This window comes from Entelurus aequoreus, linkage group LG10 (genome assembly GCF_033978785.1).
Source record: "Entelurus aequoreus isolate RoL-2023_Sb linkage group LG10, RoL_Eaeq_v1.1, whole genome shotgun sequence".
In the NCBI taxonomy this organism is placed as follows: domain Eukaryota; kingdom Metazoa; phylum Chordata; class Actinopteri; order Syngnathiformes; family Syngnathidae; genus Entelurus; species Entelurus aequoreus.
Window position 1 is genome coordinate 53,627,737 of NC_084740.1, and position 25,837 is coordinate 53,653,573.

At 37.8% G+C, this 25,837-nt stretch overlaps 1 protein-coding gene across 1 annotated transcript in view; it reads left to right on the top strand.

The window, feature by feature from the left end:
- The first annotated feature begins 324 nt into the window (after positions 1–324).
- The window catches only part of LOC133659165 (glutamate receptor ionotropic, NMDA 1-like), a 102,481-nt gene continuing 76,968 nt past the window's right edge, over positions 325–25,837 (top strand). The window contains exons 1-2 of the mRNA XM_062061898.1: positions 325–1,016; positions 21,895–22,029. Coding sequence (XP_061917882.1) covers positions 768–1,016; positions 21,895–22,029 — 384 coding nt within the window. The 5' untranslated portion in view covers positions 325–767. The remainder of the gene's footprint in view (positions 1,017–21,894; positions 22,030–25,837) is intronic.

Below are 25,837 nucleotides of genomic sequence, written 5' to 3' on the forward strand. Positions count from 1 at the left end.
ACCGCCAAAATTAGTAGGACAAAACGGCGCTCGCCAAATACGCGAATCAGTGAAGCATGTTTAATATAAACAGTGTGATTTATAACAATTAGGGAGGTTTGTGTCATGTTTGTAATCCTACAGAAACCATACTAAACAAAAAAATAGATTTTTTTCCCCTCTTCTTTTTCCATTCTTCATACATTTTTGAAAAATCTCCAGAGAGCCACTAGGGCGGCGCTAATGCGGCTCTAGAGCCGCGGGTTGCCGACCCCCGGTATAGTCCAATAGAGTGGGTATAGTCACTATAGTGGGTATAGTCCAATAGAGTGGGTATAGTCACTATAGTGCACACGGCGGGAGCGCGCAGGAACACCGAGGCGCGCGTACACAGCTGTCAGCACCAAGGACAGCAGCCGCTTAAAGCCCGCAGCGACCTTCAAGGAATCCCCGGGTGTGAGAGCACCGGCAAGCGGCCGTGGACTGCAGGAGACGCCGCGTGGAGACGGAGATGTTCCCCGCAGAATGACGACGGCGCTCATTCCTCCGCAGTGCACATAAACCCCGCATCTCTTCTCCGCGGTTCCCCGGCTCTTTCTTCCACCCCCCACCCTCCCCTCCGTGTGCCTCCATCTTCCACAACGCCCACACGCGTCGTGCCTGCCTGCCTGCCTGCCTGCCGAGCCGCGCTGCTGCCCAGAAGCCTCCCGAGCACCGCGGAGAGGAGGAGGAGGAGGCGGCGGCGGCGGAGTGACCGGGCGGCGAGGTTGCGTGTGCTGCTGGACAAGATGCGGCTCCTGATGCTGGCGGTGCTGCTCTCCTGCTCGTGCGCGCGGGCCGGCTGCGAGCCCAAGATCGTCAACATCGGCGCCGTGCTGAGCCAGAAGAGGTACGAGCAGGTGTTCAAGGACGCCGTCACCCAGGCCAACCAGGTCTACGGCCGGGACAAGTTCAAGCTGACCGCCATCTCCGTTACGCACAAACCCAACGCCATCCAGATGGCTCTGTCGGTGTGCGAGGACCTCATCTCCAGCCAGGTATGGACCACCGCCCGCCAAAAAAAAAAACTCCAACAAGCGTAGGAAGATTGAAATATTTCCTGTTGCCATGGTTACGTCAGCATCACTCCACTCTGCGTAGAGCTGCACACAGCTTGTGTGGGCGGCTTTTTACTCTCAATACAAACATTGACGATTTTAGGACAGATTTGGGCAAAATGCGGCCCCGTTAAGACAGTGTTTAATTTCAACCACTGTGCCGCGGCACGCTAGTGTACCGTGAGATGTTGTCTGATGCAATTTCACCTCATTGATAGGAAAAATACTTTTTGCAAACCATCCATCCATCTTCTTCCGCTTATCCGAGGCAGCAGCCTAAGCAGGGAAGCCCAGACTTTGGTGGTATAGCGGGGGGGTGTATATTGTAGCCTGTAAGAGTTAGGGATGCAAGGGATTCCGGGTATTTGTTCTGTTGTGTTTATGTCGTGTTACGGTGCGGGTGTTCTCCCGGAATGTGTTTGTCATTCTTGTCTGGTGTGGGTTCACAGTGTGGCGCATATTTGTAACAGTGTTAAAGTTGTTTATACGGCTACCCTCAGTGTGACCTGTATGCAGGGCCGTATAGGCAAATGCTAAGGGCGCCGTCCATCAGGGGGCGCCACGCCAGTGCCACAAATGTTGGAGAAAAAAAATGAATAAATAAATAAAAGTTGGTACTGTTATTTCTAAATACAAAAAATAATCCCACGTTAATTAAAATGCAAAGTAAAGCCTATTTAATAGAAATATTATTTGTTACAACATTACGGCATTCTGTTTGTATGGTGAAAAAGCGGACGCGTCGACAGGTTGTAGAGGACGCTAAAGGCAGTGCCATCACGGCACACCCTTAATATTGTTGTCCGGGTGAAAATCGGGAGAAATTCAGGAGAATGGTTGCCCCGGGAGTCTCCCGGGAAAACCGGGAGGGTTGGCAAGTATGAACTAGGCTGACATTGAAGGGTCGTTTTTTGAAGTTTTAGGAAGAATATGGTGGTTTCTTAAATAATGTAAAAGAGATCTCAAATTTAAACCTACTTGAAAAGTAATTGAAACGTAGATACACGTAAGTGATGAGCCCTTTGTCTGCTTTTGTGCAGTTGTCTGTGGCTTCTAGGGTTGTACGGTATACCGGTACTAGTATAGTATCACGGTACTAATGAACCAAAAACGGTACTATACTCTGTCTGAAAAGTATCGGTTCGCCAGATTTTTTTTTTTTACAGGCATGACGGCGCGTCGTCGTCACGTCGTGACATTGCTGGTTTTACAAGCAGAGGAGCATGTTCGGCAGCGCACAGTCACAGAGTACTTACAAGCAGAACATTTGCCTTTGTTTAATTGTATTTCTAGACTGAATATATCAAAAATCCAATAAATAAATGTTTAAAAAAAAAAGATCAAGTAGTTGACAAACTGCATTGTAGTGATTTTTTAAATAATTGTGCAATACACTGATTTATATTCAACACATTGGAACCCAGACCCTCTTGTGTTTAAAGTAAAGTAATGGTTGATATCTTACAGACATTTCTAATGTTTCCTTTCTAAAATACTAATTCCTATGTGTCAATGTCAAGGCCCGTGGGCCAGATCCATCTATGGCCCCCGGGATGATATTTGCTTAGTATTAGAAGCGGCCCGCAGGCCACAGCCACCTGCTGCTGTTTTGCACGCACCAATACTCCATCAGTGTTGGCGCTAGGAATTTAGAAAAATGGGTCCCAGGGACCACATCAACTCATAAAAATGGGGTCCCACAGTATATCTTTGGGGTCCCACATTTTATGCAAGTGTTTTGAAAACAAATGGTAAATGTATGCGTTATCCTGTTATAACTCACATTCTGTGTTTTGGAAAAAGGTTGTCATAAACTGTCAGGTTCAAACACCGATGACATCTATTAGACAAGACAAGAAGCAAAGAAATCAAACAGAGACAGGATTCAATTCAGCTCATGAGCGCCTGCGTGCCCGCACCCTCGTACAGCGTCACCACACCACTCTGACGAGGGAGTTCCACGCCTCCACTTTTATTTGGGCCTTTTCTGGTTGCATACTATTACATTACATTACATTACGCAGCTGCTTCTAAGGGGAGGTGGTCATAAACAGCTGTTGCACTCGGTCATAAACAGTTCAAAGAAAATGTGCCTGGAGCGGTGCCAGGTCCTGCTCCCTCTTCGCTTTGTAGATCTCGGGTCAGGACAAAATCTTCCTTTGGCTGACAATAGATCAAAGAAACCGACACCTCCATGTCGCATTCCATCGCACACAGTGGAGTTTTACACGCCTTTTGCTTGATAAGATGAAAGACAGATTTTGTCTTCTCGCAGGGGACCTGAACTCAATGTAACACCAAAGTTGTGTGATAACTGCTATACAATTATTCTGACATAAACGTTACGTGATTCATTAAAAGAAATAATACAAAAGAAAACACATTTTATGCATATGTAAACGTGTTCAGTTATAAACATTCATTCACTTTATTCTTTCCTTCATGGATCTAAACTTTACCGCTGCCGGTGTATATTTATTGTAATATTTTCAGAATGTGTTTCTTCTATTTTTGGCCCAAGTAAGACAAAGAAAACTGTCAGAATAATTGTATGTAAGTTATCACAAAACGTTGTGTTTCAACGAGTTCCCGGCGAGCAGACAAAAGCTGTCTTTGATCTTGCCAATCAAAAGGCTCGTATAACTCCACTGTGTAGGATGGGGAGCGACATGAAGGTGTCGGTTTCTTTGATGTATTGTAATACACAGGAAGATTTTGTCTTCACCCGAGATCTACAAAGCGGAGAGGAGGCAGGGCTTCACCCCCCTCCAGGCACCTTTTCTTTGAACTGTTTTGTGACCGAGGGCCACGGCTGTTTACGACTTTTTCTTTGAACCGATCTTTTCTTTGAACTGTTTTGGTAACCAAAGGTGGCGGCTGTTTATGACCCCCGTCCCTTTAGAAACAGCTGTTGCCATGTAATCAGGGAAAGTCCAAATAAAAGAGGAGGCGTACAATCTTTCATCAGAGCGTGGTGGGACACTGTACCCTCTTGGACTTTCCCTGATTACATGGCAACAGCTGTTTCTAAAGCAGGGATCACCAACGCGGTGCCCGCGGGCACCAGGTAGCCCGTAAGGACCAGATGAGTAGCCCGCTGGCCTGTTCTAAAAATAGCTCAAATAGCAGCACTTACCAGTGAGCTGCCTCTATTTTTTAAATTGTATTTATTTACTAGCAAGCTGGTCTCGCTTTGCCCGACATTTTTAATTCTAAGAGAGACAAAACTCCAATAGAATTTGAAAATCCAAGAAAATATTTTAAAGACTTGGTCTTCACTTGTTTAAATAAATTCATACATTTTTTTACTTTGCTTCTTATAACTTTCAGAAAGATAATTTTAGAGAAAAAATACAACCTTAAAAATGATTTTAGGATTTTTAAACACATATACCTTTTTACCTTTTAAATTCCTTCCTCTTCTTTCCTGACAATTTAAATCAATGTTCAAGTAAATATTTTTTATTTATTGTAAAGAATAATAAATACATTTTAATTTAATTCTTCATTTCAGCTTCTGTTTTTTCGACGAAGAATATTTGTGAAATATTTCTTCAAACTTATTACGATTAAAATTCAAAAAAATGATTCTGGCAAATCTAGAAAATCTGTAGAATCTAATTTAAATCTTATTTCAAAGTCTTTTGAATTTCTTTTAAAATTTTTGTTCTGGAAAATCTAGAAGAAATAATGATTTGTCTTTGTTAGAAATATAGCTTGGTCCAATTTGTTATATATTCTAACAAGGTGCAGATTGGATATAAACCTATTCAAAACATGTCATCAAAATTCTAAAATTAATCTTTATCAGGAAAAATTAGTAATTATGTTCCATAAATTCTTTTTTAAAAAATTTCAAAAAGATTCGAATTAGCTAGTTTTTCTCTTCTTTTTTTCGGTTGAATTTTGAATTTTAAAGAGTCGAAATTGAAGATAAACTATGATTCAAAATTTAATTGTCATTTTTTTTGTGTTTTCTCCTCTTTTAAACCGTTCAATTAAGTGTAAATATCATTAATTATTAATAATAACATAGAGTTAAAGGTAAATTGAGCAAATTGGCTATTTCTGGCATTTTATTTAAGCGTGTATCAAACTGGTAGCCCTTCGCATTAATCACTACCCAAGAAGTAGCTCTTGGTTTCAAAAAGGTTGGTGACCCCTGTTCTAAAGGGACGGGGGTCGTAAACAGCCGCCGCCTTTGGGTACAAAACAGTTCAAAGAAATGTAATTCTGTCTCTGTTTGATTCCTTGCTTCTTTGTCTGTTTAATAGATGGCATCAGTGTTTGAACCTGACACAAACAATTTGAAGGTGTCTTTATTTTGTAGTTTTAATGCCATGATTTTAATAGTCCGGCCCGCGTGTGCACAGATTTTCCTCCATGCGGCCCCTGAGCTAAAATGACTTTGACACCCCTCTACTAATTCATGTTAAATATGCTTCCTTCATACTACATTGTTTATGGTAAAATTATTTTCTTATTTGAAAATAAAGTTTGTTTTACGGCACCAAAATAAAAAAGAAAGAAATGGGATGAGGAAGAAGTGATTACATATTTTATTGTAAGGAGACAGGCCCTGACAGAGTTCTGCGCTCTGAGTGCCTTTCTAGTTAATACAGCCTCAAGCTTCGTTGCCCCTGAAAGTATTTCAGGAGCCCGAGGACTGTCTGTTCTGGTTGGACTTAAATGTGTTCTACCATTACAACAACAGAGGAGAAATATAACCTTAGAGGAAAATCTCATTTAAAACATTAGTATGCTCATACAACACTTAAAACCTTTAGCATATCAGTATGTGGAATTAAATGATGGAATGGATTAATCAAAGAAATCCAACAAAGCAGCAATAAGAGTCAGTTTAAGAGACTGTTCAAACTACAAGTGTTCACAAAGTACACAGAACAATAATTACGATAAACATCTTCAACCCTAATGATAAAGATAAATATTATTCATGTATTTAATATTTGTTTACTTACTGTGCTTGAACAATACATTATATAGAACACAGGGTTCAAAGCGTGGGAAAAAGTAATGGTTTATAGTTCGGGAATTAGGGTAATCTGTACTGTAACTGCACCTTTAAAGATGTTACTTTTTCAGTTACAATTTTTAAACAAAAAAACAAGAACATATTTGTTTTAACCTAAAGGGTGTGGGCTTCCGAACGTGAAAGTTCAGTCGCACTTTTCTAGCAGATATATTTTTCACATTTAACTCATTTTTCTCACATTTAGGTCATTTTCTTCACATTTATGTTTAAATTAAATGTTGATGCTAAATACATCCTAATACATACTAATTACATCCAAATGTTAAATCTAAATCTACATTTTGTTATTAAAAATAAATCTAAATGTTATATCTAAACTTAAGTCTACAATCTAAACCTAAATGAGAAATCTAAATGTAAATATTGAATCTAAATCTAAAAACTAAATGTAGATGTATATCTAAATGTTAAATCTAAATCTAAATTTTAATCTTAAAAATAAATCTATGTAAACATAAATATTGAATCCAAATCTAAGTATTGAATCTAAATCTAAAAACTAAATCTAAATCTTATATCTAAATGTTAAATCTAAACCTAAATGTTAAATCTAAACCTAAATGAGAAATGTAAATGTAAATATTCAATGTAAATCTAAAAACTAAATGTAAATCTTAGATGATTATCTAAATGTTGAATCTAAATCTAAATTTTAATCTTAAAAATCAATCTAAATGTTATATCTAAACTTAAGTATCCAATCTAAATGTTATATCTACACTTAATCTTCAATCTAAATGTTAAATCTCAATCTAAATGTTAAATCTAAACATAAATATTGAATCTAAATCTTAATATTAAATCTAAATATAAAAACTAAATCTAAATCTTATATCTAAATATTAAATCTAAACCTAAATGTTAAATCTAAACCTAAATGACAAATCTAAATGTAAATATTTAATCTAAATCTAAAAACTAAATGTAAATCTTAGATATATATCTGAATGTTAAATCTAAATCGAAATTTTAATCTTAAAAATAAATCGAAATGTTATATCTAAACTTAAGTCTTCAATCTAAATGTTATATTTAAACTTAAGTCTTCAATCTAAATGTTATATTTAAACTGAAGTCTTCAATCTAAATGTTAAATCTCAATATAAATGTTAAATCTAAACATAAATATTCAATCTAAATCTGAATATTAAATCTAAATCTATAAACTAAATCTAAATAGTACATCTAAATGTTAAATCTAAACCTAAATGTTGAATCTAAATCTAAATTGTAATCCTAAAAATAAATCTAAATGTTATATCTAAACTTAAGTCTTCAATTTAAATGTTATATCTAAACTTAAGTTTTCAATCTATATGTTAAATCTCAATCTAAATGTTAAATGTAAACATAAATATTGAATCTAAATCTAAATATTAAATCTAAATCTAAATATTAAATCTAAATCTAAAAACTAAATGTAAATCTTAGATGTATATCTAAATGTTAAATCTAAATCTAAATTTGAATCTTAAAAATCAATCTGAATGTTATATCTAAACTTAAGTCTTCCATCTAAATGCTGTATCTAAACTTAAATCTTCAATTTAAATTTTATATCTAAACTTAATTATTCAATCTAAATGTTAAATCTCAATTTAAATGTTAAATCTAAACATAAATATTCAATCTAAATCTAAATATTAAATCTAATCTTATATCTAAATCTTATATCTAAATGTTAAATCAAAACCTAAATGTTATATCTAAACCTAAATGAGAAATCTAAATGTAAATATTGAATCTAAATCTAAAAACTAAATGTGAAGCTTAGATGTATATCTAAATGTTGAATCTAAATCTAAATGTGAGCGTTAAAGGTTGAATCAAGACCAAAATGTTAAATCTAAACCTAAATGTTAAACCTAAATGTTAAATCTAAATGTTAAATCTAAATGTTAAATCTAAATGTTAAATCTAAATGTTAAATCTAAACCCAAATGTTAAATCTAAATGTTAAATCTAAACCCAAATGTTAAATCTAAATGTTAAGTCTAAATTGTGAATCTAAACCTGGTATATTATTTATTTATTCACTGTTCTGTTCCAGAGAACAAGGAAATGGGATAAAATTGCCATGGTATGAAAAGGGGTAGGATTAAATAAGCTCAGCTTCTTCCTACTCCTATTCGGACGTGCTGTAATGAAACAAGTAAAAATATGTGATGCATCACATTGTATCGTAGGCATGTTGCAAAAAACTGAAACTGAACTGAACTGAACTTTCGGCACGGACTCCAAAATGTAAACCGCAAATCAGCTGATTTTGAAACAGAACGACAAGCAGACGTCCAAAAATAGGCTTTGGTTTTAGTGTCATGTCGCGGATGAAGGGGCAAGTGTACATTTCAGGACACACAGCTGCAGATCCACTCAAGTGCAATGAAAAGCAGCGAGGAGTGAAAATGGGCAAAATGTCATTGACTATTATATGCAGCCTCACTTGCGGCGGTGCATGTGCGCCATGATAGTCGCAGCCGTGTTGTTGGCATTCTGGGGACAGTTCTCCATTCAGTGATTATTACATTGATTATTACTTTCTTCAAGGGTTATAATACAAGTGTTGTATCATAGAGGCATTACCACAGGTAACAATCATTGTTACACTGTAACAATTATTTGTATCAACCATGTAGAATGAATTAATATACCAACAATGGTACTAGACAACATACCAACAATGGTACTAGACAATATACCAACAATGGTACTAGACAACATACCAACAATGGTACTAGACAATATACCAACAATGGTACTAGACAATATACCAACAATGGTACTAGACAACATACCAACAATGGTACTAGACAACATACCAACAATGGTACTAGACAATATACCAACAATGGTACTAGACAATATACCAACAATGGTACTAGACAACATACCAACAATGGTAATAGACAATATACCAACAATGGTAATGGACAAAATACCAACAAACGTAATAGACAATATAGCAATAATGGTAATAGACAATATACCAACAATGGTACTAGACAACATACCAACAATGGTAATAGACAATATACCATCAATGGTAATGGACAAAATACCAACAAACGTAATAGACAATACAGCAATAATGGTAATAGACAATATACCAACAATATGGTAATTGTTAAATATTGTATATATTATATAATAATATAATATATCAGTATAAATCATATGCTGTATATATAATATGTAAATATTACATATATGTTATATTTTATATAGCTACTATAGTACATTTTTAGTCTACTTTATACCTGCATTATCCTTTCCATCCTTACACTTTCCATCCTTTGTAACTGAGCTACTGTGTGGAACAATTTCCCTTGTGGATCATTAAGGTTTGTCTATGTCTAAGTCTAAGTCTAATAGCCAAAATACCAACAATGGTAATAGAAAATATACCAACAATGGTAATGGACAAAATACCAACAATGGTAATAGACAATATACCAACAATATGGTAATTGTTATATAGTGTATATAGTATATAAAAATATAATATATTATAATAATACAATATATCAGTATATATCATATGCTGTAAATATAATATGTAAATATTACATATATGTTATATTTTATATTGCTACTATGGTAAATGTTCAGTCTAAGTCTAAGTCTAATAGCCAAAATACCAACAATGGTAATAGACAAAATACCATCAATGGTAATGGACAAAATACCAATAATGGTAATAGCCAAAATATTAACAATGGTAATGGACAAAATACCAACACTGGTAATGGATAACATACCAACAATAGTAATAGCCAAAATACCAACAATGGTAATAGACAATATACTAACAATGGTAATAGCCAAAATACCAACAATGGTAATAGACAAAATACCAACAATGGTAATAGACAATAAAACAACAATGGTAATGGTCAAAATACCAACAATGGTAATAGCCAAAATACCAACAATGGTAATAGCCAAAATAACAGCAATGGTAATGGACAAAATACCAACAATGGTAATATACAAAATACCAACACTGATCATGGATAAAATATCAACAATGGTGATAGCCAAAATACCAACAATGGTAATAGACAATATACCAACAATGGTAATAGCCAAAATACCAACAATGGTAATAGACAATATACCAACAGTGGTAGAGGGCAAAATATCTACAATGGTAATAGCCAAAACACCAATGATGGTAATAGACAATATACCATCATTGGTAATGGACAAAATACCAACAACGGTAATAGACAAAATAACAATAATGGTAATAGAGAAAATACCAACAACGGTAATAGACAAAATACCAAAAATGGTAATAGACAAAATACCAACAATGGTAATTGACAAAATACCAATAATGGTAATAGCCAAAATACCAACAATGGTAATAGCCAAAATACCAACAATGGTAATGGACAAAATACCAAAGATGAGATAACTTCTGGAAATGACTGGCTTTTAATGGCCAAAGGTATAGATGTGTGTGTCCAAGTTAAAGGAAACGACAGGCTGTCTTCTTCTAATAGATGTATCACAATCTTTGGCAAGCTGGGTAATGTTTGCTGTGGTCTGGAACAACATGGCACACAAACAACTATCAGAAATGCAGCCAATATTACATACAGATAATGTGTCATGAGACTTGCAAAACTAAATTATATACAAAGAGGATACAAGTAAAGGACATAAAATCAGCTCAAATATACCTACAAATGAGGTATAATGATGTGAGACGAGTGTGTCTCAAAGGGCTGTACATACAGCTAGCCTAAATAGCATGTTAGCATTGATTAGCTTGCAGTCATGCAGTGACCAAATATGCCTGATTAGCACTCCAACAAGTCAATAACATCAACAAAGTGCACCTTTGTGCATTCACGCACAGTATAAAACTTTTGGTGGACAAAATGAGACCAAAAAAAGGAGTGGAAGATCTTTCATGTTAAAAAAGTCTTATATCACAGTTCACACTATGGTGAGTTGAAGAACTGCCAAAAGTAGTAGGACAAAACGATGTTCACCAAATAGTGTCATTAGTGCAGCATACACACAAACATATGAAACAGTGGTAGTTCTAACAATTGGGAAGGTTTGTGTCATGTTTGTCCTCAAACAAAAACATACTAAAACAAAAAAAAAATTTCCATTTTCAATCCTTTTATAAAAATGCTCCAGGGAGCCACAAGGGCGGCACTAAAGAGTTGCTGACCTCCGAGTCAAGGTATAGTTTTGCTTTGTGTATAATTGAGAGGCTTTTGGAGATGTTTGTTTGAATATGTCTGACATGGAGTTTCCATGATAGCTTATTATCAATTATTACTCCCAAAAATGTGTTCTCATTTACGATTTCAATTTGGGTACCATCAATACTTATATTCTGTTCAGACGTTATGTTGCTCTTTGTTATGTATGTGCGGTGTTCTAACATGTACCACATGTCGTTGTGCGTGAACCAAATGTGCAGCACTTTTAACTGACAAAACACATTCCATAAGTAATGCGTAGTGAATATGTATGCACCATGTTGTCTGATGTAATAATAATATTACATCCTTGCATCCTGAGGCCTGCAGCTATCCTCTAGCATGCATTATAAGGCTTCATGTAATAATAATCAAAACACACACGCTTCATAATGTCTTCCGTGTGGTGTAACTGATGTGGATTTCTGGCCTCGGACAGAAGGATGTCACGGCAAAAGAGACGTCGGAGACGGCTTTATTGAACCAAAAGTTGCTTTATTACAAGCGAGTGTCATTAAACAGGTCTGCAGTACCCGGAGGAACCTAGGTCAAAAAAAATGAAGGACTCCTCCCCTGGAGTAGCCAAACCATCAGTTATATAGTCCTTCTTTTTCTGTCTGGGTGTGTTCTAAGTCAGGACAGCACAACCTGGCCATGTAAGGAGATGTCCGTGTGGAGTGACTGGAAAATAACTGCTTTAAGTCATAACTCAACTGTTGGCGTTGAGCTAGACAGGTCGTTTTTTTCTCAAGGATATGGTTATCACTTTTGCATTCCGAAGTCCCAATTAGGGCCTCTTTCCTAGGAGAAGTGATCCAATCCACCTGCGAATGTCAAACTAAGGGGCCTTATCTTATTATGGGCTCAAACTGAAATGGTTGTGTACGGGGGGAGTAGACGGCACAGACAACAAGGGGGCATGGTATTTAAGCTCTATTTTATTTATATATATGTATATATAACTATATACATATATAACTATATATATATATATATATATATATATATATATATATATATATATATATATATATATATATATATATATATATATATATATATATATATATATATATATATATATATATATATATATATATATATATATATATATGAACACAAAATAAAAATCAATCAATCAATCAATGTTTACTTATATAGCCCTAAATCACGAGGGTCTCAAAGGGCTGCACAAGCCACAACGACAACCTCGGCTCAGATCCCACATCAGGGCAAGGAAAAACTCAACCCAATGGGACAATGAGAAACCTTGGAGGGGACCGCAGATGTGGGGAGCCCCCCTCCTGGGCGACCGGTGCAATGGACGTCGAGTGGATCCAGCATAATATTGTGAGGGTCCAGTCCATAGTGGATCTAACATAATAGTGAGAGTCCAGTCCATAGTGGATCTAACATAATAGTGAGAGTCCAATCCATAGTGGATCTAACATAATAGTGAGAGCCCAGTCCATAGTGGATCTAACATAATAGTGAGAGTCCAGTCCATAGTGGATCAAACATAATAGTGAGAGTCCAGTCAATAGTGGATCTAACATAATAGTGAGAGTCCAGTCCATAGTGGATCTAACATAATAGTGAGAGTCCAGTCAATAGTGGATCTAACATAATAGTGAGAGTCCAGTCCATAGTGGATCCAACATAATAGTGAGAGTCCAGTCCATAGTGGATCTAACATAATAGTGAGAGTCCAGTCCATAGTGGATCTAACATAATAGTGAGAGTCCAGTCAATAGTGGATCTAACATAATAGTGAGAGTCCAGTCCATAGTGGATCTAACATAATAGTGAGAGTCCAGTCCATAGTGGATCTAACATAATAGTGAGAGTCCAGTCCATAGTGGGGCCAGCAGGAGACCATCCCGAGCGGAGACAGGTCAGCAGTGCAGAGAAGTTCCCAACCGATGCACAGATGAGCGGTCCACCCCGGGTCCCGACTCTGGACAGCCAGCGCTTCATCTGTGGCCACCGAACCTGTGCGCCCCCCCACCCCCCTCCACGAAGGAGAGGGGGCAGAGCAGAAAAGAAACGGCAGATCAACTGGTCTAAAAGGGGGGTCTATTTAAAGGCTAGAGTATACAAATTAGTTTTAAGATGGGACTTAAATGCTTCTACTGAGGTAGCATCTCTAACTGTTACCGGGAGGGCATTCCAGAGTACTGGAGCCCAAATAGAAAACGCTCTATAGCCCACAGACTTTTTTTGGGCTCTGGTAATCACTAATCACTAATAATAATAATCAAGGGAATGGCATGTGTGAACTAGATCCAAATGTGTGTGTGAGTGTGTGTGTGTGCGACTATGTGTATGAATTAACTGTTGAATGTTACCCTAAATGTTAAATGAGAGGCATGTCCAAAAGGGGCAGGGCAGGCTCATAGATCCGTGAAGCAAGCAGAAAGTCGGGGGCTATAGCGGGGCGTAGGAGGTCTGTGTCCGAGCGGGAGGTCCAGATCCAAGAGGCAGTCCGGGAAGCAGAGGAACGAGGAATGACGAGACACACAGCTTGTCAACGCGGGAACGGACGCCTACAGTAGGATCGACAAGGAGGACACGAGACAATCAATACAACGGGGGAAGAAAACACAGAGAGCACAGAGAGCATAGAGCATGACGTGGCTTACGGAAGAATACGTTCTGGCCCCCGGATAGCAGGTTGTGCAGGCTTTTGAAGGCAGTCACTGAAGAATGCGCATTGGCATGCGTCCGAGCCATGACAGAAATACCACTATTTACTTAAACTTGGTGGTTTGCTTTCTCCAAGATGAATATGAACATTCACCATACGTAGAACACAATACGAGTTAATTAATTCACTTCCTAACGACTGATACTATACGCCCCCTTGTTGTCTGTGCCGTCTACTCCCCCCGTACACAACAATTTCAGTTTGAGCCCATAATAATTATCTAAAGGCTTAGTGGTCACATGCGTGGACAGCACCTTTTAGCTCTTATTTCCAAACTGTGAAATTATTGTGCCGCGTCCGGTCTTCTATCAAACTCACTGGTCGCACGAGCGTGCAGCCGATGCCAGAAGATTGCGCTTACTGCCGCAACAATCATTAAGGTCTGTCCACACACGCTCAGACAAACTCATGCCTAATTCAGACTGAGTCGGGGGAAGTTCTAATCCGCTGAGTTTGGCCCGCGTCCAGTCCATAGTGGATTTAACATAATAGTGACAGTCCAGTCCATAGTGGATCTAACATAATAGTGAGAGTCCAGTCCATAGTGGATCTAACATAATAGTGAGAGTCCAGTCCATAGTGGATCTAACATAATAGTGAGAGTCTAGTCCATAGTGGATCTAACGTAATAGTGAGAGTCCAGTCCATAGTGGATCTAACATAATAGTGAGAGTCCGAGGTTAATGAATTCACTTCCTAATGACTGATACTATACGCCCCCTTGTTGCCTGTGCCGTCTACTCCCCCCGTACACAACAATTTCAGTTTGAGCCCATAATAATTATTTAAAGGCTTAGTGGTCACATGCGTGGACAGCACCTTTTAGCTCTTATTTCCAAACTGTGAAATTATTGTGCCGCGTCCGGTCTTCTATCAAACTCACTGGTCGCACGAGCGTGCAGCCGATGCCAGAAGATTGCGCTTACAATCGCAACAATCATTAAGGTCTGTCCACACACGCTCAGACAAACTCATGCCTAATTCAGACTGAGTCGGGGGAAGTTCTAATCCGCTGAGTTTGGCCGGCGGGGGATGACAGTCACTGAAAGGGAAAGTCTGTGGCAGATGGAGGAGGAGATGCCCGGGAGCAATCCTTGGATGCCAGCTCTCATTTTTGACCCAACCATACGGGCTGCTTGCATGCAATAATCCACGCCTGCGCTGCCACGCCAACTTCAATCCTCTTCCTCCAACAACTAGAGGGAATTTTCCGGAATTGAGTCTTTGTCTTCATGCGGGGGGGATTACACTAAAATAGACCTAAATTAATACAAATCTGATGGGCCGCACTTGAAGGCGTTTTCAACATGAAGGATTATTTCGTCGCTCTTTCCTGTGTGGCAGCAACAAAAAAAAAAGACTGCACACACACACACATCTTCACTTGGATTATAAAGCAGTCCTAAAGGGAGCCCGAACCATTATTTATAACGGATATCAGCGTGATATAAGCCAGGGATGTCCAAAGTGCGGCCCGGGGGCCATTTGCGGCCCGCAGGTCATTCTTTAAAGGCCCATTTTAAAATACAATTCAAAAAATTCAAAACATAAAAAGTGGTATGAAAGACCAAACAGGTGAAATGTAACAAGAAAATGTTGCAATGTTTACTCTAATAACACAAATCTGCCATGCAGGCGGTTTCTTTCTTTAGAAAATAATAATGAATCAAAATCAATGTTATTATGAATTATTGACCTATCCAAGGCTCCAATGACGTCACATTAAATATTGCACTTTGAGATATTTTTGGGGGAAAATGTTGCACACTTTGTGTTTGCCATATAAAAAATTGAGCTGTTTTTTTTTTTTTTTTTAAAGAAGGGCCTAAAATGAGCAAAAAAAAACATAAACAACAACACAATGTATAATTGATGGATAGATCTGTGGCCATACTTATCAAGCTTCTTAGAGTGCCATTTTACACTTAAGTCCTGAGAATTTGCGAAATTTAGTCCTACTCTCAAACTTAAAAATAAAAGCTTTTTATCAACGTTCTTAAGTCTAAGAATCACTCCTACTCTCCACGATATTTAAGAGACCTTCAGAGGTGTCTTAAGTGGTTAGGAGTTGCCAGCAGGGGATGGCACTGAGGCGAGAGAGACGTGCGCGAACGTTCAGGGAACGGAACAATGTTTTTGTTTTTTTTTGATGACGAGCAGCTGATCAAACGGTATCGTTTAGACAGAGCGGATATTATTTTTGTCACAGATTTAATACTTTTCGATTCCTTGTTGATTTCTGCATGTGGCTGCAGTGGGCTAGTATATATAGAGCCACCCACACCAGTTTCAAATTAGTTGCCTAATTAATGAATTGGAAAGAAAATGTTATGAGAGTAGCGTATGTGTGTGGCCGTGAGGTGAGTGACGTCAGTGAGTGTGTGGGCGAGAGAAGAGAGGGAGCGGTAGCGTGAGTGCCGGCGGGGACTAGTTTGTTTTGTATTATTTTGTAGTTTATTGTCAAAATGTACACTCCCATTGTCCACTTAAATATTTCCAAGATATTTCTTTATTCTTAGACAACGGATTCCCTTCCGTGATTGGTCATTTCTATGGACACAGAAATGACGTCACCTAAAATTGCGTTTACGGCACATAGTAATGTCGTAATTCAGCTCTGAGTGTGACACTTAAGATTCAGTCCTACACTTCGCTGAAAGTGTGAGTAAGACGCTTGATAACTAACTTTTAAGTGCAGCTTTCAGCGAAGAATTTATTTACTCTTAAGTCAACTCTTAGCAGACTTCTTAGGAGTAATTCTAGGAAGCTTGATAAGTACGGCCCCTGAAGTTGATCTTGAGATTATTGTGTTAAAAGTAAACAGTAAAAAAAATGTATAATTTATTTTTTAACACTTTAATTGGTTCCCCAATAATTTTAGTGTGATTTTGTTTTTAAGTGTCATCGCTCAAAAAATAATAATGAATTAAAATCAATGGTGTTATGAGTTGTTGACCTTTTTAAGGCTCTAATTATTATATAATCTGAAATATTCCACTTAAAAATTTTATTGGGTGAAAATAATGCATATTTTGTGTTTTTTCCATAAAAAAACAGGGTTTTCTTTGACAAAAAGAGCATACGACTTAAATCTTTAAAAACGTTATATTGACAGATAGACCTAATGTTGATCTAGGGATTTAAAACTTGAATAATAATACAAATAATAATACTGAATAATGACACATTTTTAATATTTTTTTTTACCAAAACCCTTTGGGGTCCCTGGGATCAAGCCTGAGTGGAGGCCTAAATGTATATTTTTTATACATATATTGTATTGGTTTTTAAAATAAAAAAAATATCCAAATGGCCCCCGCTTGCTTTAATTTTTCAGTGTGCGGCCCTCAGTGGAAAAAGTTTGGACACCCCTGATATAAGCGAAAAGATCTCCAATGTCAGTTCTAATACAATCAGTCCTGCAGTGTATTTACTTGTGCAAACCTGGAAAAACTGTTAATATCTAAGTTTCCTCCAATAAATACATGAGGATGGTCTTTTCTTGTATTTTAGGGAAGTCATTTACAAAAGGTAACTAGGAGCTGGACAAGGCCTGGGCAATTATTTTGACTTGGGGCGGCAAATTTTGAGAAAACAATGTGTCTGGGGGCCGCTATATCTATTTTTAGGAACACTAATACAAAACCTCACAATAATGTCTGATTGAATGCTAAAAACGTTATGACAGACCACTTTAAACAGAACGGAATTTAACATTTTTTTACTGACTGAGACACCCAGAATATACCTGAAAATAAAGAATGTGGGATTTACAATATTAACTATGAAGGATAAAACACTGCATATTGACAACATATGAACGTCACACCCCCTCTCCATCCACATATTTTACAATCAAGCCAAACGCAACAAAAATGCAACAAACACAGAAAAATAAGAACGCTAAGGGTAAAAAAAAAAAAAGCTTGTGCTGCTATTAAAATGCTGCCCCCGGGGCTTTAATTTGCCCAGGTCTGAGCTTGACGCTACACAAAAGCTAAGCACATAATAGCACATGAGCTAGTGTCCTTAATTAAACAACATTGTGGTCAAAAACACGATAATTGTCGAAATAAACAAGAATCAAATGCTTATAAATGTATATTATAGGATTTAAGCTTTTGAAGTGGTGTGATCGTTTGTTTTTGGCGACACCTAATGTCTACAACATTAAATTAAGTTCATGACTCATTGAATTGAATGATGCGGACACGTTTGTTACTGGATCATTTCTAATATGCTTCTGCCTTGGAGACATTGCATGTGTAAGTAATATGCAACTGTAGTTATTTGATACTTGTTTATATTGGCAAATGTTGTGTTTTAGACTTCAATTATTATGTATGTCTATCTAGCTTGCTATTGTGTGCTTAGCTGTTGTGTAGCTGCTAGCTGCTAGTATCCTACTGTATATCCTACCATGTTTACCTCTTAGAAATGACTTCATTGAAACACAAGAAAATATCAAAGTTGTGTGCTTCTTTGAGGATATTGAGATGTTAACCGGCTGTCAAGCTTTGCACAAGTAAACAACGTATCAGAGATTTTAGATGCAAGCCGATATAATCCGATAATCTAAATCAAAATTGTAATCTTAAATATGAATCCAAATGTTACATCGAAACTTAAGTCTTCAATCTAAATGTTCAATCAAAATCTAAATGTTAAATCTAACCATGAATATTGACTCTAAATCTAAAAACTAAATCTAAATCTTATATCCAAATGCTAAATCTAAACCTAAATGTCTAATGTAAACCTAAAAATGAAACATAAATATAAATATTGAATCAAAATCTAAAAACTAAATATAAATCTCAGATGTAAATCTAAAGGTGAATCGAAATTTAAATGTGAGTGTTAAATGCTCATGACTCATTAAGTTGAACGATGCGGACACGTTTGTTACTGGACACTTTCTAGTATGCTTAATTAACCCTTGGCGACATTGAATGTGTGAGTAATATGCAACTGTATCAATCAATCAATCAATGTTTATTTATATAGCCCTAAATCACAAGTGTCTCAAAGGGCTGTACAAGCCACAACGACATCCTCGGTACAGAGCCCACATACGGGCAAGGAAAAACTCACCCCAGTGGGACGTCGGTGAATGACTATGAGAAACCTTGGAGAGGACCGCATATGTGGGTAACCCCCCCCCTCTAGGGGAGACCGAAAGCAACGGATGTCGAGTGGGTCTGACATAACATTGTGAAAGTCCAGTCCACAGTGGATCCAACACATCAGCGGGAGTCCAGTCCACAGCGGGGCCAACAGGAAACCATCCCGAGCGGAGACGGGTCAGCAGCGCAGAGATGTCCCCAACCGATGCACAGGCTAGTGGTCCACCCGGGGTCCCGGCTCTGGACAGCCAGCACTTCATCCATGGCCACCGGACCTATGCAACTCCCCCTCGCAAGGGACAGGGGAGAAGAGGAGAGAAGAAAAGAAACGGCAGATCAACTGGTCTAAAAAAGGGGGGGTCTATTTAAAGGCTAGATTATACAAATGAGTTTTAAGATGGGACTTAAATGCTTCTACTGAGGTAGCATCTCTAACTTTTACCGGGAGGGCATTCCAGAGTACTGGAGCCCCAATAGAAAACGCTCTATAGCCCGCAGACTTTTTTTTGGCTCTGGGAATCACTAATAAGCCGGAGTTCTTTGAACGCAGATTTCTTGTCGGGACATATGGTACAATACAATCGGCGAGATAGGCTGGAGCTAAACCGTGTAATATTTTATACGTAAGTAGTAAAACCTTAAAGTCGCATCTTAAGTGCACAGGAAGCCAGTGCAACTGAGCCAGTATAGGCGTAATATGATCAAACTTTCTTGTTTTTGTCAAAAGCCTTGTAATTATTTGATACTGGTTTATTGTGGCAACTGTTGTGTTTTAGACTGAAAATATTGTGGACGTCTATCTAGCGTGCTATTGTGTGCTTAGCTGTCGTGTAGCTGCTAGCATCCTACTGTGTGTTTACCTTTTGTAAATGGCTTCACTGAAACACAAGAACATATCAAACTTGTGTGCCTGTTGGAGGATATTTAGATGTTAACAACGCATCGAAGATTTTATAGTCCGATAACCCTTGTTTTTGTTGCCGATATCAGACTGATATCAATATCGGATCGGGACACCCCTTTATTTAATTGCAAATTGGACTGTAGTTAACCTTAGATATGTTAAGAGAGATTTGAAAATATGTTTTAAGGTGTTTGTTAGAATAGTTGTTTCTAAGTTATCACAAAACTTTTGTGTTACATTGAGTGCCCGGCAAGAAGACAAAAGCTGTCTTTGAAACCTACCAAGAAGAAGGCTCGTAAAACTCCACTGTGGAAAGAGGAAAGCAACATGAAGGGTTTCCTGTTTTCTTTCATGTATGGCAGGGGTCACCAACCTTTTTGAAAGCAAGAGCTACTTTTGGGTAGTGATTAATGCGAAGGGCTACCAGTTTGATACACACTTAAATAAATTGCCAGAAATAGCCAATTTGCTCAATTTACCTTTAACTCTATGTTATCATTAATAATTAATGATATTTACACTTAATTGAACGGTTTAAAAGAGGAGAAAACACGAAAAAAAAATGACAATTACATTTTGAAGCATAGTTTATCTTCAATTTCGACTCTTTAAAATTCTAAATTCAACCGAAAAAAAGAAGAGAAAAACGAGCTAATTCGAATCTTTTTGAAAAAATTAAAAAAAATAATTTATGGAACATCATTAGTAATTTTTCCTGATTAAGATTAATTTTAGAATTTTGATGACATGTTTTAAATAGGTTCAAATCCAATCTGCACTTTGTTAGAATATATAACAAATTAGACCAAGCTATATTTCTAACAAAGACAAATCATTATTTCTTCTAGATTTTCCAGAACAAAAATTTTAAAATAAATTCAAAAGACTTTGAAATAAGATTTAAATTTGATTCTACAGATTTTCTAGATTTGCCAGAATATTTTTTTTGAATTTGAATCATAATAAGTTTGAAGAAATATTTCACAAATATTCTTCGTCGAAAAAACAGAAGCTAAAATGAAGAATTAAATTAAAATATATTTATTATTCTTTACAATAAAAAATTTTTTTTTACATTGATTTAAATTGTCAGGAAAGAAGAGGAAGGAATTCAAAAGGTCAAAAGGTATATGTGTTTAAAAATCCTAAAATCATTTTTAAGGTTGTATTTTTTTCTCTAAAATTGTCTTTCTGAAAGTTATAAGAAGCAAAGTAAAAAAATGTATGAATTTATTTAAACAAGTGAAGACCAAGTCTTTAAAATATTTTCTTGGATTTTCAAATTCCATTTGAGTTTTGTCTCTCTTAGAATTAAAAATGTCGGGCAAAGCGAGACCAGCTTGCTAGTAAATAAATAAAATGTAAAAAATATTTGAGCTATTTTTAGAACAGGCCAGCGGGCTACTCATCTGGTCCTTACGGGCTACCTGGTGCCCGCGGGCACCGCGTTGGTGACCCCTGATGTATGGTAATCAACAGAAAGATATTGTTCTAACCCAAGGCAGGATCTGCCCAATTTCCAGACGACCTCTTTTTGAACCTCCTTTTTGAACTGTTTTTACGAACTCTTTTTGAACTGTTTTACGAACTCTTTTTGAACTGACCTTTTCTAATAAAGGAGGACTTGTACAATCTTTCGCCGGAGCGTGGGTGACACTGTAAGAGGTTACAGGTCGACACGTTTCTCCTCAATTGAGCCAAATTGAATTCTGTCTCTGTTTGATTCTTTGCTTCTCGTCTTGTTCAATAGATGTCATCAGTGTTTGAACCTGACAGTGCTTTTGTGTCGGGTCTCCGCAGGTCTACGCCATCCTCGTGAGTCACCCGCCCCAGTCCAATGACCACCTGACTCCGACACCCGTTTCCTACACCGCAGGCTTCTACCGCATCCCTGTGGTCGGGCTCACCACTCGCATGTCCATCTACTCAGACAAGGTAAGTGAAGGCTGAGAAGGTGTTGAAGAGATACGGGCCGGGAGGGAAGAGGAACGCAGATGGACAAAGAGGCAGGGAGTCAGGAACTCCCCCGGGGCGACTTCAAAGGCTTCAAGCGTTAAACGGTCCATCACTGCCCATTAGAGGAGAAATGATTGAGTGAGTTAGCAGCTGGAAATAGAAAAAAACTCCATTTATATTGTCCTTGACCTGAATTTTGTTTTTATGAAGCTGCAACCACTTATAATTAAATTTTAAAGGCATCACATAAATAAAATCCCAAGTACCAACCTTTAAAAGCGGGAGCTATCAGATGTGATCATCCCACCTATCAGTCTTTGGTGTCCTGCCTGTATGTAATATTTTATGACTTCAAATGAGCACATTCAGGCTGCCGTAATGTTCAATTGTCAATCACAAGGGAGTTGGAGATCATACTGTAGCCAAAAAAGACCAGAAGGATTGTCCAAAAAATCCTTGAAATGTGTATCAGGTCAATAAATCAAGTTAATTGGCAAATGGGCCATTGGAAGCTGCACGTCTGGCGGCTTAAAAGGGACTCAAGTAAATCATTCTGCCGGATCTCGAGTTCCTCTCGAGTGATTGATGTCGTACTCGGTGTTCTCCATGTCTGTCCCATGCATTTTGGGCTTTTTAAACAATTTAGCCATTTGCATGTCGCAGTGGTTCAAATACAAAACCCAAAAGCAGTGAAGTTGTCACGTTGTGTAAATGGTAAATAAAAAGAGAATACAACAAATCCTTTTCAACTTATATTCAATCGAATAGACTGCAAAGACAAGATATTTCATGTTCACACTGAGAAACTACTTTTGTTTTTGCAAATAATCGTTAACTTGGAATTTATTGGCAGCAACACATTGCAAAAAAGTTGTCACAGGGGCATTTTTACCACTGTGTTACATGGCCTTTCCTTTTAACAACACTCAGTAAAGGTTTGGGAACTGAGGAGACACATTTTTGAAGTTTTTCAGATGGAATTATTTCCCATTCTTGCTTGATGTACAGCTTAAGTTGTTCAACAGTCCGGGGGTCTCCCTTGTGCTATTTTAGGCTTCATAATGCGCCACACATTTCCAATGGGAGACAGGTCTGGACTAGAGGAAGGCCACACTTTTTTACTACGAATCCAAGCTGTTGTAATGGGGCTTGGCGTTGTCTTGTTGAAATAAGCAGGGGCGTCCATGATAACGTTGCTTGGATGGCAACATATGTTGCCCCAAAACCTGTATGTACCTTTCAGCATTAATGGTGCCCTCACAGATGTGTAAGTTACCCATGTCTTGGGCACTAATACACCCCCATACCATCACACATGCTGGCTTTTGAACTTTGCTCCTACAACAGTCCGGATGGTTCTTTTCCTCTTTGGTCCGGAGGACACGACGTCCACAGTTTACAAAAACAATTTGAAATGTGGACTCGTCGGACCACAGAACACTTTCCCACTCTGCATCAGTCCATCTTAGATGAGCTCGGGCCCAGCGAAGCCGGTGGCGTTTTTGGGTGTTGTTGATAAATGGCTTTGGCTTTGCATAGTACAGTTTTAACTTGCACTTACAGATGTAGCGACAAACTGTAGTTACTGACAGTGGTTTTCTGAAGTGTTCCTGAGCTCATGTGGCGATATCCTTTTCACACTGATGTCGGTTCATGCAGTCTGTTGGAATACATCTATTTCTCTTTGCATGTGTCTTTCACTGTGATGTTACTTCATGATTGTGTCACTCATGAACATTACATTGTTGTAAACAACGCTGTTACTTCATAATTGTGTCACTCATGAACATTACATTGCTGTAAACAACGCTGTTACTTCATGATTGTGTCACATATGAACATTACATTGCTGTAAACAACGCTGTTACTTCATGATTGTGTCACTCATGATGTGGGCTCTGTACCGAGGATGTCGTTGTGGCTTGTACAGCCCTTTGAGACACTTGTGATTTGGGGCTATATAAATAAACATTGATTGATTGATTGATTGATTGATAATTGTGTCACTCATCAACGTTACATTGCTGTAAACAACGCTGTTACTTCATGATTGTGTCACTCATGAACATTACATTGCTGTAAACAACGCTGTTACTCCATGATTGTGTCACTCATGAACATTACATTGCAGTAAACAACGCTGTTACTCCATGATTGTGTCACTCATGAACATTACTTTGCTGTAAACAACGCTGTTACTTCATGATTGTGTCACTCATGAACATTACATTGCTGTAAACAACGCTGTTACTTCATGATTGTGTCACATATGAACATTAAATTGTTGTAAACAACGCTGTTACTTCATGATTGTGTCACATATGAACATTACATTGCTGAACACAACGCAGTCACTGTTATATAAGTTTGATGCAGCAGCTGGCTGACACGCTGGCTTTGAATCGGTTCTAAAGAATATCTTAGTTGTGAGCTAAATGGTAGAAACATGATTCTAGCGGATGTGAATTAAAGTCATCTTCCCTTCATCTTACTTCCTTTTAAATCACATTTCTCGGCGAGCCGAGACGCGCCTATCGGTCGTGTCACTCTCCCAGGACAGAGTGACTTTGTGATGGGTGATGAGCCAAGAAGACCGCCAACGAGGAATCGTCGAACAAAAAGCTTTATTTGTTTCAGTGAGCCTCAGACTAGAACTGCAGCTTCCAGGAGAAAGAGTACGGGCCTGATTAGGGACGACTGTCCTTAAATACCTTTTACACAAAGACAATAACTCCTTGAAATTCTAGCCTTAGGAGCTGGCCAGTCTGGACAAAGCCCAGTTTGTTGCTTGGCCAGTCAACCTATTTCCTCTGATCGTTTTGAGTCGGGTGACTTCCGACCCCTATCCTCTACTCCTACCTGTGAGGGCTTCCTACCAGATGTTGCTCATGTGTTTACACTTCTTCTGAAAATCCAAGCCTGCATTCCTTTAGGATTCCAATGTCCTGGGGGAAAGGGCCACCACTCTCTAGAGAGCTTGTGATGGACATCTGCACCTGATGCTATTTAAGGACACATTTCCTAAATAAGATAATCTGTGACCAAAAATACAAATGCATGCAAGTTCACAATAATATAAGAAAATGGTACACGGTATAATTCACCACAAAGTGTTCCTACTGTATTTTAGCAGTAATATAATATTACAAAGACTAGACAATACTGTCTGGTGACAAGACCTGACCTAGATTTGGAGATCACTTTGATTTAAATTAAACATGTTATTTTTTTAATAATATATGGCATGCTGTAGAACTCATTTTAATTTCAGAATACTGTCCTTTTTTTGAACAAAAACATTTTACTTCAGAAAATGTCTTCTTCCGATACGTGACGGATGTATTGAAGTGTTTCCATTATGAGTTCATTCACATCTTGTATAGGCCCTCATGAAGAAATCACTTGAGGCCAGACTCTATCAGTGAGTATTGTTGTAGTCTAGTTTTTCATTTCTTGCAACTGATGTGAATTGTGACATGTACATTTTTCTTATATTATTGTGAACTAGCATGCATTTGTATTTGGTCACAGGACCTTTTAGGGGATTATTCTATTAAGGAAATATGCCCTTAGATATCTTTGGGTGCAGATGTCCATCACAGCTCATCCAGAGAGTGGTGGCTGTTGCCCCCAGTGCATTGGGGAGCTTAAAGGATAGCAGCAGTTGGAGTTTAGGAGGAAGTGTATATATAATAACGACATCTGGAAGGAGCCCCCACAGGTAGGAGTAGAGATGAGGGGTCGGAGCTCACCCGACTCAAACTGAGCAGAGGGATAAGGTCGGGAA